This window comes from Sander lucioperca, chromosome 14 (assembly GCF_008315115.2).
Source record: "Sander lucioperca isolate FBNREF2018 chromosome 14, SLUC_FBN_1.2, whole genome shotgun sequence".
Taxonomy (NCBI): Eukaryota; Metazoa; Chordata; class Actinopteri; order Perciformes; family Percidae; genus Sander; species Sander lucioperca.
Window position 1 is genome coordinate 16647517 of NC_050186.1, and position 14698 is coordinate 16662214.

Consider the following 14698-nt stretch of genomic DNA (forward strand, 5'->3'; position numbering starts at 1 on the left):
TGATTATCAGTAGATAATATGTTTTTGCACACATTTGAAACTACATCCTTCTTATTATCATACACTCTCTTGACATAGGCTTATCATTCATCTTCCATAAAACCATCATAGCTTATCATGTATTATTTGATATTGTGTAATAATTCATTTTCACCAGCAGATGGCAATGCTGTATCAACTATTTCTCTCACTTAAGACAGCAGTTGGCTGCCAGAAATGAACATATTTAATTTACTCTTTACAGGTAATACTTTCAGTTCTCTTTTATTTCTTGTCTTTTAGGCTACATAATTGATCAAGTGAAATCAACCTAGACACCTAACTGACTTTTTAAACCATCAAAAAATGCTTGGGCTTTGAAAATTACCTTTAATGACCTAGCCAAGGAAGTAACTGTAGGACAACCTTTCTTCCAGAGCCAAAGCACATACTTAAAAAAATAATAATTACAGTGAACATTCTTAGTCACTAGCATTATTTCAAAATCACTTTGTGATCATGTCATATTGCAGTGGAGGACAATTAGAATAGAAAACAGGCAGGTGCAAACAGCAAAAGCAGTCTGTTCTTTCAGAAGATGGGTGTTTTCCTCTAAATAGAGCCCGCTCCTCACCCACCAATCAACCTCCGGCATAATCACGCGGCAGCTCAGAAATAGAACTGCGAGGTGGGAGATCAAACTATCACCTCTTAATTGTACCCCGAGTCTTAAAGATGCTGAGAGCCCATTAGCGCACAAAGAAGAGTGCTGTGTACTGCTCCTGAAACATGCATCTGCATAATGCAGCTGGGAGATGAGTCAGAAGTTAGACAAGTGGAAGAAACACCACACTGACATCCACCTGTGCTGGGACTCACGTAAAGAGATGCAGACTGCAAGGTGAGGAGAAAGAAAGTTTTCTCATTTAAAGCTTTAGAGAGAAAAAAAAAATCAGTAGGAAGAGTGTAGATGTACTGAACTTACTGTAGTGGAAAAATTACAACCCTTGTCTCTTAATGTCAAATGTAATATCCAGAAGTAAAGGCTACAGAACTTATAGAATCTAAAATATCTGTGCAAAGGTTGCACAGATATTTTTCATTAAGCTTTGAGCAGCAAGAGGCGACAGGTTGGAGAGAGTAACATATCAGGCGCCAGCCACCAAATGAATATTGACTGTGTCATGTTTTGTCCCAGAAGCTGTAGAAATTATGACTCCCTCTTTCCCAGAAGGTTTAGTAAATTGTGTTTTTTCTCCAGTGGTGAGGCCTTCTGACAGTGCCAGGAGAGACAGAAGAGAATGTAAAATTCCCAAATCTGTTGGAGCTCTCCATCAAAGTGCCAATGCATTGATTTTGACCACAGATCTTTTCCATGTGGCTGCCTCTGCACGCCTTACCCAAAACATTGCTCTCAAGACTAGGGTCTTGGGGGAGCCTTAGTGCCCCTGAATCCTGTCCAACTCCTCCGGGACATTCAGAGGAGGGGGTAGTAGAGGCCAGTGACCAGCATGGTGTACCCAAATCGACTCAAGGATGGGTAGATGGTGGGAGGGGTAGGTTGGGGTGATGGTAAATGGTGGTGGTGGTCAGAAGGGGAAGGTGGGAAGGGGAAAACAAGGAGGGGGTCCGGCCTGTTGAGGTGCGTCCCACTGCCCTCCAGAGGGAACGCAGGGGTTTGAAATCAATGTGCTGTTAAGTGCAGCTTAGCCGCGGGATACTCTCTCCAACATTATCCATGCACCAGTGAGCAAGGGCCTTGCCTGTGCGCTGCACATGCCGTCTGAGGGCACCGACACAAGGCCCTTCCGCGCCTCCAGTTCCTCTCACCTCCGTGCTTTCTGCCAACACTCAACGCCCCTCTCCAAACAGTTGTGGCCCTGCTAACTTGAGACTCATCTCACACCAGGGTCTCACTCCAGCAGACCTGTGAGCATTACACCCGTACTGTAGTGCCCCCCCATCCCCCTCCCATTTACTGCTGATTAACCACATCCAAAGCCAGCAGTGAGACCAAATAAAGCATTGTTGTGTACATAGACACCTGGGGCGAGATAAAAGGAGAGCCTTTGTCAGCATCATTAGGACTGTCAAAGTCCATGACCTCCACTAACAATACAAAGAACATATGCTCATTACACATAAAACAAAATATTACATGACATGCCAGAAGATATCTACAGTAGATGTATTATTGGATTGGGCTTAATAGCTATACAATATAATATATTACACTGGATCTGGTTCCTGGCTTTGGTGTGGGTTTTTTACAATTAAAGACACTGGATCTGACTCGTGTCGATGACATTAACCTCAAGATATTTAAGAACGTTTTTGTAAAATAAAAGTGATTAACTAGATCATAAGTGAATGCATCACAAAACAACAGAGTGGCCATATGAGACTCAGGCGTCCCTGAGGAACAATTCTACAGTAATTCTAACTGGCTTGATAACCATTTAACAGAAGTGACATTTATCAACACATCAAAGGGGAAATGTAGTGTGAAGAGGACACGTAATCGCCACCGTCTCACTCTTGCTTGTTTGTAGGTTACTTTTTAAAAGGGGCGTCTAAAAAATCTTGACCTAGACACACATCTGCCTGTGGCTGCATTTAATCAGTGAGAGCAGTAATAGTGTGTGACTGAAGGTGAGGAAACAGCCTCAGGCCTTCATCTGTGTTTAGATGTCAGCCCTCCTTGGGTACAATGTCTCCATAGCCTCCTTGGCCCTTCTTACATGAACTCTCAACATGGTCACCAATGGACCGCCTGAGGGAAGGGCACAGACACGCGACTGTTCACACACATGAAACAAGAAGTTGAACTAATACGCTATAAATTCTACAAACCACTGGTGGGTCCTCCTAGGCCTTTGTATTACTGACACTACAACAAAACTCAGTCAGTTACTGAGATTGTAGCTAGTAATGTTAACACCGTAGTATAGCACAGTAGTCAATTCTTCAGGTCTTATCCCAATGCTCATAACAAGTCAACATGGTCTGAATTTGTGGTAGCATGCTGTAGAGGTGTCTATTGATTACTGTACTTCTTGCATGAATGGTTGAGAAAGACACAATCTATCGACTTGTTGCTCATTTTTTTGCAGTTGTCAGAAGCTCCCATAAATCATCTGTTATTGAGCTGTGGAACATTCATCAAATAAATAATAAGAGAATGTTTACAGAGCTGCAGTGTAGACTGAGGACAATACTTGTAGTTTAGATAGTAATGCTGTCGTTGTCCAATATCAATGCCTACATGCATTTGACAAAGCATTTGAACAGGAGGATGAAGCATTGTTAGTGACAGCGGTTGCACCGTTAAAACGTACGTGTTTTGGTTTGTTGAGTGTGAGATCCGTGCGGAAAGACAAATTCCAGCAATCGTACGTTTATTAGAAGTTAAACTGCAGTATTTCCAAGGACTGATGTGAAATAGGTATTACAATTGCCCCTGCAAATAATTAGGTCAATACAAAGCATCACAATTGTGTTGACATAAGAGGACCCAAAAAGTTACTTTGGGTCTTGACAGCTATTCCTTACCTTCACAACCACTGATGAGCAGAGGTCAAGACAACATGAAAAGGAGAAGAAAAACATCATCAGATGCTCTAAAATACAATTTGCTGACAGGCACAAGTGCAAACATTTATATTCTCCAGACTCAAACCCCCCTAAGAGCCTTTTTCTTACAGCTTTCCTGAGAGGCCAGGGCAATCAAGCACTCTACCTTGTTAGGAGGTGTTAATTGGAGTTAGTCAGACTCCTCACTTTGTCAAGGAGTCTGACAACAGAATTAATTAGAATTCGAGTATGTAAATCAATTCAAATTGGGATGCTTATGGCGGAGGATTTGATATATTTTCACCGAAGAAAAACAGGTGCTGAAAATATGAGCCAAGTAGTCTCTGTGTGAATATTATGACTTCTCTTTCCACTTTTGGAGAGGCATATAAATAGAGGTGTTGAGCTGTACATTGCCCTTAGTTGGATGGTTGATGGACCATTTTACCATTTAGCCTGTTTCTCTTTTTTCTAAGTACACATGCCTCGCATGCAGTTGCATTACCTAGGTAAATGACAAAATGTGTAAAAAAAAACCGCCATGGCAACAACAGAAGGAATAGCAGGATCAATCAGCTTTTGTGTGCTTTTCACCTTATTGAGTCTATGTTGTGATTCATGTAAGACGAATGTAAATCTCATATTTAAATTACACTTCGCACACTTGAATTGTGAACTGTGTTGTTACCTTGTTGCACTTATTTGTATTTGAAAGGATTGCTCAGCTCTTTTGTGGATAAAAACCTTAGGCTCTGAGAATTTCTGCTTTATATTTCCAGGAGCAAGAGAACATGAAAAAACTAAGTGCTTACTGACTGTGGCCTTCAAAAAAATGGGGCTTTCAGACATTATGCCATCCCATGCCCTTATCATTTTCTGTTGTTTACTGTGCGTGTGATTATTTGTATTTATGATACATGATAAATCTAAGCATATAAAAATAGTCTGTTCAATTTTAGACTAAATATGCTTTATTAGTGAAAACGGACAATATACTTAGCTTATGGAAATGTAATTTGCAACGTAACTAGAAATTAATTCCCTTTCCGATTTGCAGTTAGTCTCACATTGCTTACAGAAGAAATCATTAAATAGGCTATTTAAAAATACCTAATTTTGATTACAAAACAAGATAAAACTGGTTATATTTTATTGCCATGCTTTTGAAACCATTGTTTTATTCAGATGCCAGGTAGATTTTATACCACTTGTTGCAATGTCAACCTGTTGGCAGCAATCACTCTACTATAGAGGCCCAAATTCATGGGCTCTATAACAAGCCATAAAATAAAGTAGGGTCATAGGTCCCCCCTATTCATACTCACATTCACTGCATAACACACATTTTATTTAGATGTGACAGGGTATCAGATCCAATTATTTCAGTTTAGTTTCAGCAGCTATTGTACATTTTAAAATGCATGTGTAGATTTATATTTTATAGCCGATCAAGGAAGATTATCTTAATATTTGCAAATGCCCTGTCTTAATGTCCCATAGTCATAATATATAAATAAAAACGGAGAAAGACATTTGGACAGTGCTTTGTGAAAAGCCGTTTTATTATCCATTGAATAACACCTCCATGAAGACAATTTGTACAAGATACATCACATTCTAAAGTGCACGAATACTGTACAACGAAAATGACTTAAATACGCAGGGGGGGGACAAAAAAAACAAACAAAAAAAAACACATTTGTAAAAAATAAAAGTTGTAAAAAATAAATGAATAAAAAGGGACATGCTTTTTCAAAAACAACGATCACTATGCATGTTTCTGCTCAGGTATGTGAGAGGGGCTGGCCTGGGAAAAAAACCTTGTGCAGCTTGCTTGGGGGGAACACTAAGCTTTGGCACCTTTAGAGAGAAGAGAAAAAATACATTAACAAGGAATGGAGAGCACTCAGTAATAAACAAAAGAATTATATTCAGTTTCAATAAATACAGTCTTAGGGGCTTGTGTAGAATGCATAATAACCCATGCCTTTTGGGTTGTCCTTGTTGTACTCTTCCGTAGTCAAGTCCTCACACTTGATGGTTGGGGAGTTCTCTGTGCTTGAGCCCCCAGGGGACATCCTGCGCCTCTTGCACACCACGGAGTACACACCAGAATCGCTAGAGTCCACTGATTTCAGTGAGTGGGACGTCTCGATCCAGGTAGAGGCTGGCACCGCGTTCTCCTCGGGTAGCTTGTCTTTAGTAGCCCCGAGCTGGTCCTCTGCGAAGGCTGGTGGGCTTGGACGAGGGGACCAGGGCAGGCCCGTGGTCATTTTGCGCTGGTAGGAGCTTCTGGTGCCCCAGCCTGCTGCCATGGAGGCAAAGGCTGAGTCTGGGTAGTAGCTGAGGGCGTGGGACGTCTGCAGGGAGAGGGGCTTGATGCCGTAGGACAGCAGGCTACTGGTGGAATAGTCATTCTCATAGGACAGATCCAGCTTGTTGGAGCCTGGCTGCTGGACGGGGGGGACGAACCAGCGCTGAGCAGAGGCAGCAGCGCTGACGTCCTCACTCTGTGGGGAGAGAAGGCTGTTGGTTTGGGGAACGGCCCGTTCACCGGTGTAGAAGCGGTTCTGAGGCAGGTTGTTGACAAACTGGTCCTGAAAGAAAGGCTGCATGGTGTAGCGGGCCCCGGGCACAATTTGGGTGGAGCGAGGGGAGTCTGTAGGGGACGGAGTCAACCTGTCACTGTCTGGGGCTGTATACATCCTGTTCAACAAATGGAGAGAGAACAAAAAATAAATGTGTTGCCAAAGAAAATGTAGTCTGCAGGGTATTGTTTGGTATGCATCAAACAGATCAACCACATTGCTTAAAGTGCCATACACTTACGAGTCATAGTTGTCCCGGAAGCCTTTCGCAAATGGGTTGTGATCTATCTTGAGCTGTGTGATCTGAAACCAAAAACAGAAATAAAAGCGTAAATAATGTGCATCTTAAGGCAAGCAAATGCACTGTGTGACTAAAGAGCAATAATAAAGAATGATATTTTTAGTTTGTGCAATTCAAGATAGGATAATTCAAATTAGTTGTGTCTAAATAAATTCTAAAATCAAACAAAAAAAAAAATCTATTCTTCAAATGCTTACGTCTGTGTTCTGGTAAGCAGTGACGGCTATAAACTGGTTCTCAGGGAAGGTGAAGGTTTGAGTTCTGGCCTCATTGCTCATGTCCTCCACTCCGTCTTCCGTCACTTCCACAATGTGCAGTCGCGGTTGGTATTTATGAAGCGACTGCAAGACTATCATCTGTAGAGGAGAAAGGTGTCATAAGTACAACGCTGGAGATTTCAAAAACAGGCTGCATAAATGTATTTGTATTCTTTATCAAAAATGTAATTCTTTAAAAAGATGGCAATCACGCTCGAAAGTTACAATATCCAAATCATTAGTTTCAGTAAATTACAAATCAGAAACAATATTGACAACACTGGTCCGCTTGGGAAATGGTGAATTTGAGCATTTCAGAAATCAATAACCAACCTGTGTGTTGTTGTTGTTGGCCCCTTTGTTGTTGGTCAGCTTCAACTTGCCAAAAGAGATTTCTTGCCTCATCCAGTGAGCCCCAGTGTTTGGAGATTCGGGATGAACATACATTTTGTTACCTAAAATTGAAATAACAGTTTGACAAACAGAAAAGTAGAGAGCGTGTGTCTGTGCAAACTATGTTGTCTAATTCATATCCTGACATTATTTTCAATGTATCCAATCGTATTTTAATAATTTTAAGGCTTTGGGGGGAAATATTGGTAAAATTAAATTAAAATACATAATTGTACATATCATTTTAATGAAAACAAATGAATGTATAGTAGATTAGAGGAAGTCTTATGGAATTTATTGAAATACATTTTTAATGTTTTGTTTTAAAAGCAGAAAGATGCTTCTTTTCCTTCAAATTATTTTCTCTAATTATAAAATTATCAAATTAATGAATCCTTTATGAATGTATTTAAAGCCCAGTCATTTGAAAAAGGCATATTTGACCCAACACACTTCAACTGGTTCCCCGAGATGACATGACAGTCCAAATTAAAAAAAATTGTACTGAAGAGCTTAAATTATTGCAGTTAAAGACTTGAAATCGCAACCTGTCAAAACATGTTACTACAATTTAAAGTAAAAACTGTCTTTATTTCCAAAACAGTCTTAAACTTTAACACCCAGACCAGCAGGCTGTTAGGACTAAATGCCACATTGCTGCATTATTTCAAACGTTTTATAAAAAAAAAAAAAAAAAAAGAGAAATCGATTTTTTTTTCAAGGAGGGCTTTTAATAAAAAAAATAAAACAAATAAAAATTTGTCTAAAATGAGTTAGTCTAATGATTTGTTTTCATTTTCTAACTCACCTTGCATATTATTGTCTGCTTTTCCACAAGTGACCCACTTTCCTCCCTGAAAGCGCCAGTGATTCGGGTCAGCCAAAACAACTTCTACAAAGACATTGTAATGGGCCGTGAGGTTGAGTCCAGTAATGTTGAAACTGAGGAATGGAAACATCCGTCTGGAAATAAAAGGAAAACAGGAATAATTAACAGCTGTGCTCATAAACCATTACAACATCTTAAACTAAACTTTGGCGTTTCAGTGTGGCATTTGGCAGAATGCTTTACTAATACTGAATTTGAAATAAATATAAATGTAACTGTCATGTTTAGCCTGTTGTGTCATTGTGCATTTACAATTTACTAGAAACGAAATCTTGCAATTTAAAGTAAAAACAAAAACAAAAAAGATGCGTAAAAGGAATATATGGATCGTGTGCGTAAAACTTTGCTCATGCGTAAAACGTGGCCTATAAAAAATGTCCGGTATCTTGAGAAAAAGTCTTGACAAGCCAACTGGAAATATGAAAAACGAATTTTGCATTCTGCACATGACTGCCGTGTGTTACTGGGCCTTTAGAGGCTCCGGCTGCGCATCTGCTTACCTGCCCTGTTTGGTGATGATCATCTCGGTCTGGTGCCGGTGGAATTTCAACCACAGAGGCCGGTTGCACAGATAGACCTGCGCTCTGGCTCCGGCGGCAGACGCTGGCAGAGACATAGAGCCAATACCCGTCCCTGTCCCGGGATAGGATGGGTACAAACAGCCCGGACCCTGGCTGAACTGGTACCCTCCGCTGCTAAACTGGCTCCGACCGGTGCACACTGACGAGGAGGAGAAGCCTGTTGGAGGCAGGACGGATCCGTAATGAAGTGAAGCCGGGTACCTGGAGCTGCTGGACCCGGTGTACACCGACCCGGTCTGTCCTGCGTAGGGAAAGAGAGAACAGGGACTTGCCATGTCGGAACTCGCCTGGGAAGACGAGATGAAGTATCTGTCAGAGCCAAGTTCGTCTATGTTGTAACGCCGACCGCTCGTCAACTCGTCCTCGCCGAGCACCGGGGAGCCTTTCCTCCCATCGGGCCCGGTTTTAGTGAAAGTGTCCCCCTCTCCCTCACCCAGCATCCCGTTTCCCACCGCGCTCAGGTATTTCTTAGGAGCGCTGCTAGAATCTGATTCTGTCCGGTCGACTTCTTGATAGTCAAGCTGCGATGCTGGCCTCGGGCTGTTGTTGGCACTGTCCGACGAGGAAAGATTGTAAAAGGTCTTGGGCAAATTGATGCTGGCGCTGGGAAGGATGTTCTCTAACTGCATTGTTTAGATCTTGTTTAGAGTTTCAAGAGTTCCAGAGAGTGAATCTCAGCCAAGGAGGCGACAAAACCACCGGCGCCCTGTGTTTCGGTCTCTGCACGCCTCCCTCCCTTACGAATGATGGAAGGAGGTTAAACCTTCTCCTCACCTACGGATTTTCAGATCAGATTATGGGCTGGCCAGGAGATGTTCAGCGGCTCTTATAAGATGTAGTTCTCCACACACCCAAGTGATTGTAAGCGTGAGGGGAGGAGCTTTTGGAGAAGCATGCAGGGGCACCAGCCCTCTCCATAGCCAATGGTCGCACTACTCTAATTCAATTAGAAAGCGTCTGGTTGAAATAAAAAAAATCAAGGGGAAATCTATCATGAGTTAAGTTTATTTTTGCTCTTATATCCCGGGTATAGACTTTACCAAAGTGCCAATTCCTCCACGCAGCACACATCCACTATTTTATATATGTAAGTGCAAATAATTTTCAGTTAATTGTCAAATATGAGTGAAACATAATTTATAAGAGCCTTAAACGACAAGTAGTACTTCTTCACATTTTACTCAAAGGCTGAAATGAACTAAATGAATCACACTTCACCAGTCCTGCATTCCCCAACGCGCACGCACAATCACCTCTAAACTTTTAGCTTAGGCTGCAAGTCATCACATTCATCAAAATACACATTCTGATATGGCTTGTCAGATTACTTCCACTCCCTCACCTAAGAAGACTTATCCTCGATGAACAGCAGCAAACACCGAGACATTTCCCCCCCTGCAAACACTCTAACACGTAAAAAAAAAAAAAAAATCACATGTGCATCTTATTTCCTATAATTGGCCTCCGTCGCCTCTTCCACTTCCAGGTTTTCAGTATTGGCTCCAGTAAAGCTATCCACCGTCAAAACTGACTGAAAAGGAATATATGATATTAAAAAAAACAGGCTTTTGAAAATATATAGCCTAGGCTATATATTTTATTTGTCTCTGCATAAGAAAAAAAGTCGAGTATTGCAGAAAAGCTTTCCTTCTTCTTTTTTCAGGTCATAAATAGGCTACATTTTTGTTGCTGGGGCTTCATTTCCATTCAAAAACTGTAAAAAATCAAAAAGAAATAGAACGCCTTGATATTCTTTTTTCTTATTATTTTCGGAGTTTGTGTTTTTTAATCCAACCTTTGAATTATTGCTAAATTGGCCACTAATTGACACGGAACAAAAAACATCTTTTATCAATGACCATATAAGTGATAATATTAAAGGTAAGTAATTAGATATTCGGAAAATTTTGATTGATTAACCTTAATTTAATTTACCTTATAATAATAAAAAATATTACATTGTTCAAATTAGGTTCAGTAGATTTGGAATATTTGAATGCAATTTCATAATAATAGGTTACATAATGGGGATGGGCTTTCTGAAAGCAGACGAAAAATGTTATTTTTTTGTTTTTCTTTTTTGCATTTAAAGTAAAGGAGGGGTTAAAAAAAAAGGTGAACTACCGTGTTTAAATGGTGGCAAATCTCCGTTATAACTCAAGCCACTGACATTCCAATAGAAAGGATGCACTAACGCTGCACAAATCTGCATGCATACCGAAGAAGCGATGAAAATAACAATTAAAGGAACATAATTATAGTTGTTGGGTAATAGCCTAATTAAAAAAAGAAATGAATAGAAATTAAACATATTTACTGAATATAAAGCCATTTAGAATTGTCCATGTGTCTGTCCGACTGCACACACATACACACACACACACACACACACACACACACACACACACACACACGGAAGGAGAAAAAAATCGAAAGCTCCCGAAACCAGATCTAATCAAAGAAACATGTCGCACAACAAACGTCGCTCATACGGCCCCCAGAACCAATAATAAAGGGTTTTGTCAGCAGTGACACGGAGACAGCGCTCTCTAGTGACCGATCGGGATAACTGGGTAACTTTCCCATGTTGGTTAAATATTAAAATAAGTCAACACTGTAAGAGAGCTGCATTCAGGCCGTCAACTGCTCTCACTTTTTCCACTTGTATCTCACTTTACATCATCTTCATCTGCCGTGAACTCAGCTTGTGCCTGTGTTTGCATGTGTGTGTGTGTGTGTGTGTGTGTGTGTGTGTGTGTGTGTGTGTGTGTGTGTGTGTGTGTGTGAGTGTTTGGGCAGTTTGTGCAATGTGTGAGTCTTAAAGTAAGCTGGAGGGAGAGTAGGGAGTGAGATGAATTTGGGGAAAATGGGGATACAGATCTGTGAAAAGCTGAGGGAGAATCTCGGCTGGAGGCAGATTGGCTTGTGTCATAAATGGGACAGTAGAGCTGGCTATTGGGCCATCAGGGGACCAGAGCTACATGCATACAGCACACAACCTGTCAATCAAAACCAAGACCCTTCCCAGACTGCTGCACAGAGACGGGAACGCCAAACATTTGACAATAGAGATCAAGCATTTTTCAAATGACTCGAAAGCAATTCTATTATTTATTTTGACCTGTCTCTCAACAGAGAGTCTCACTTATCTGCAGCATAACCAAATCCTGATTTTCACCAAATTGTCTCTTTTCTGCTCTCTGTAGCAGACGCAGAATTCCTCAGGGAAGATAGTAAGATGATTCCACCGGAGCCTCTTCTGTGTTTTTGTGAAACAGGGTTACTCTAATTCCATTTTAGCAAAATCAGGAGGAACTACTGTCGTGAATGCCCATTTTCTATGAATCCCAAAGGCTCTGAGTGAATATGCTTGGATGCAAAAGGCAAAATTAACAAGCACAGGAAATATGCATTATGCGGATCAGCATGGGCCTGTGAACTTGATCCAGGATTAAACATAATATACTTTTTGTCAATCTGTCTATCTGCTTATGTCCTCTCTCTCTCTCTCTCTCTCTCTCGCTCTCTCTTTCTCTCTCTCTCTCTCATACACAGCAGAGGTACTGCTCTCTTGACTCAGTGTTGCTACAGGCTGTCATTAGTTAGTTAGAGGGTAAATCTATAGTTCAAAAGAAGCTGCATCTGTATTAGAACCAAAGTCGAGCATTTCACACCCGAGCTGTCAACACCTCATTAGTGCAATCCTGCCATATAGCTTTTCTTATTTAATGGGCCCTTGTATGATCAGCAAATTACTGATTAATGATGTTAACGGAAAGTATTGTTTTTGAGGAACATTTGGCTTTCACTCCACCTGCACGGGCCTAGCCTCTGTGATCCTTTACAATCTCATTAAGATGAGAAGTCAAGTGAAATTTTCTTTGCATGACTTATTTCACAACTTTACGGCTACGTTTCACAGATGATTACAAGCCCATTGAGAGAAAATCTTGGTAAAAACAAGCTCAATGCTGTTGTTTTAATGGCCTTGGTCTAAAGTAGGTTGGTTTTTCAAAATGACCCCAAAGACTCAGTTGCCATTTGAAAGCTAGAAAACAAGATAAATGTGATTTACAGGCCACCTATAAATAAACTAATTCCAAATGAGGTGGATGTTTAGGTTCCACTCATAAAGGAGCTCCCACTTGTGACCTGTCAGCATGTTTCTTGACCACCTATAAAAGTCCAAGTGTGTCTGAGATGACCCTCCTTGGCCCCGGGCCAGGGCCCGCGCGACAGGGGAAGGGAAGTCTTACCATATTGTTGTCAGAATAGATCATCAACAGAGCACATGAAAGGAATACATTCCAGGTTTTATGGGCCAAGGTGGCTGCTGAAGCCTTTGCTCGGGAGTGAATTCATGTACCCCATTGCAAGGATTAATAACGCAAGTCTCATTAGAGATCCTCGCCACCGAGACCCCTGGAGGGAGGGGTGCTGGGAAAAGAACCGAGTGCAATGTGCACCATGCCAGCGCTGCGCTCCTCCGCAAATCATCATCCTCAAGAGCATTTTTATTGGAAAGAATTTATTTCACAAGTTTATCAAAGATGTCCCTCAGTATTATTTTCCAGTGTGTGGGGATTGCTAACATTTAATCAAAGCAGTAGCCTTTACACAAGGAAAGCTTATGTTACAGACATGCTGCTGTCTTCAAAGATACGAAGGTGACAGCTTTCATGAATTTCCATTTGGGTACATATTGCTTTCATCAATAACTCTTTCTTATTTCCTTGTCTCCTGCATTTCCGTCATGATTTAAACAGCACACGGTTTTCCCTCTTGCCTGGACAAAAGCTTCACATTTTTGTCATAATATATATTTTTTAACCTATACTCAAAGAACATTAGAATATGTAAAGTATATTCATGTTTGATTTGATGTAGGCTATTTCAGATGTCATTCTAGCAGAGCAAATTATCATGAAATGGGAATCTTCCCCATCTGCAACCAGTCAGTGAGTGAGACCCGCGGGAATTCTCTCTATATATGGAGCACGTTTGAATTCCTCACAATACATTAAAGTACGCCAGATTGCATAAAACCATCGGATACTACTTTGCGTCATATCAACAGATAAGTCTCAATGTCAGCATATTGCTGCATGCATGCATGTGTGTATGTGTTTGTTTGCCTGTTTTGTGTGTCTGGCCCGTGGAAGGAGCGGTGGATTATTGCATAAATGTATCTAGGGATATGTAAGCCCAATGCTTTTGAGATGCACAGGTTTTCAGGGTGGCAATGATAATCCACTGTGTTAAGACAAATCTTAGAAAAATAAGGTGTACTGACTGCATTCAGTGAAATAGGATTGAAGCTGCACTCACTGTATTTGATTCCCCAAGGCATGATAACATGATTTTTGGATTACTGCATTATAGAAAGTGTCACCTAGAGCCTGTGGGGAAAGCATCAGCTACACAGTATGGAAGCAGGAGTTTCATGTATCTGCACTCTTCCTATTTGACTTTTTATCTTCGCTCATAAATACATTATCTCCAGGTACTGTCATGCTTACAGCAGTTTTAAAGTCTCCAAGTCTAGTAATGTTTTCCAGATGTTTTAGAAAATGGAAAAAAGTAAATGCACATAATCTCTGTTTAATCTTTCATTTTTGGAATTTTAAAAATAATACACTAAAAAAGTAAATACCTACAGCAGGGTGTTACTTCAGATTTCTTTTCTTTGAATTGAGTAAACAGATTACTGAACTGATTTTGACACATCCAGACTTTTACTTTCCCTCACTGTGTCGTCATGAGCAGAACGCGAAGCTGACAACGCCAGAAGTGGATGGTAATCCGATGGCCCGAGTCTCACCCTCATCCCCATTTTAGCATCAACCTTTGTTGACCCACTTCTCCCGGCCCGAATTGACATAGGGGACCAAAGCAAAATAGCAGGTGCTAAAAGTTTGACAGCGTAGACTGGATATATGTGTTCCCTGGAACGTGAGGTGTAAGGGAGGGTGGCAGAGTTGTATCGACTTGGCATTAAGCCTCCAAGATAACATGCCCTCTCTAACAGGCGCACTCTCTTGGCCGAGGAGAGTTTGAGTGAGCTGCGGTGGGGAGGGGGAGACATGGTCCCACACTTGAGGTCGTCAACCAACCAAGACACAGCAAACCAACCCTGC

General features: G+C 41.1%; 1 protein-coding gene across 4 annotated transcripts; it reads right to left on the reverse strand.

The window, feature by feature from the left end:
* Positions 1-5080: 5080 nt before the first annotated feature.
* Positions 5081-10003, reverse strand: eomesa (eomesodermin homolog a). 4 transcript variants are annotated; one of them, XM_035991705.1, is made up of 7 exons: positions 9904-10003; positions 8481-8802; positions 7900-8054; positions 7032-7153; positions 6639-6797; positions 6382-6443; positions 5081-6258 (listed from the first exon to the last, which is right to left on the reverse strand). In XM_035991705.1, exons 2-7 carry the CDS (start codon positions 8594-8596, stop codon positions 5505-5507), a joined length of 1368 nt encoding a protein of 455 aa, XP_035847598.1. In that variant the 5' UTR covers positions 8597-8802; positions 9904-10003; the 3' UTR covers positions 5081-5504. The 4 variants fall into 4 exon arrangements, with proteins under 4 accessions (XP_035847598.1, XP_031151824.1, XP_031151827.1 ...); XM_031295964.2 differs by having other exon boundaries at positions 8481-9335; positions 9904-9990; XM_031295967.2 differs by lacking the exon at positions 9904-10003 and having other exon boundaries at positions 5081-5412; positions 5540-6258; positions 8481-9702.
* Between the last annotated feature and the right edge of the window lie 4695 nt (positions 10004-14698).

Coding starts and splice junctions, on each gene's coding strand:
- eomesa (XM_031295964.2), bottom strand. CDS start 9,190: ATGCAGTTAGAGAACATCCTTCCCAGCGCCAGCATCAATTTGCCCAAG. Junction 8,055..8,480: donor ATCATCACCAAACAGGGCAG/GTAAGCAGATGC, acceptor TTTTATTTCCAG/ACGGATGTTTCCATTCCTCA. Junction 6,798..7,031: donor CCAACAACAACAACACACAG/GTTGGTTATTGA, acceptor TCTCCTCTACAG/ATGATAGTCTTGCAGTCGCT.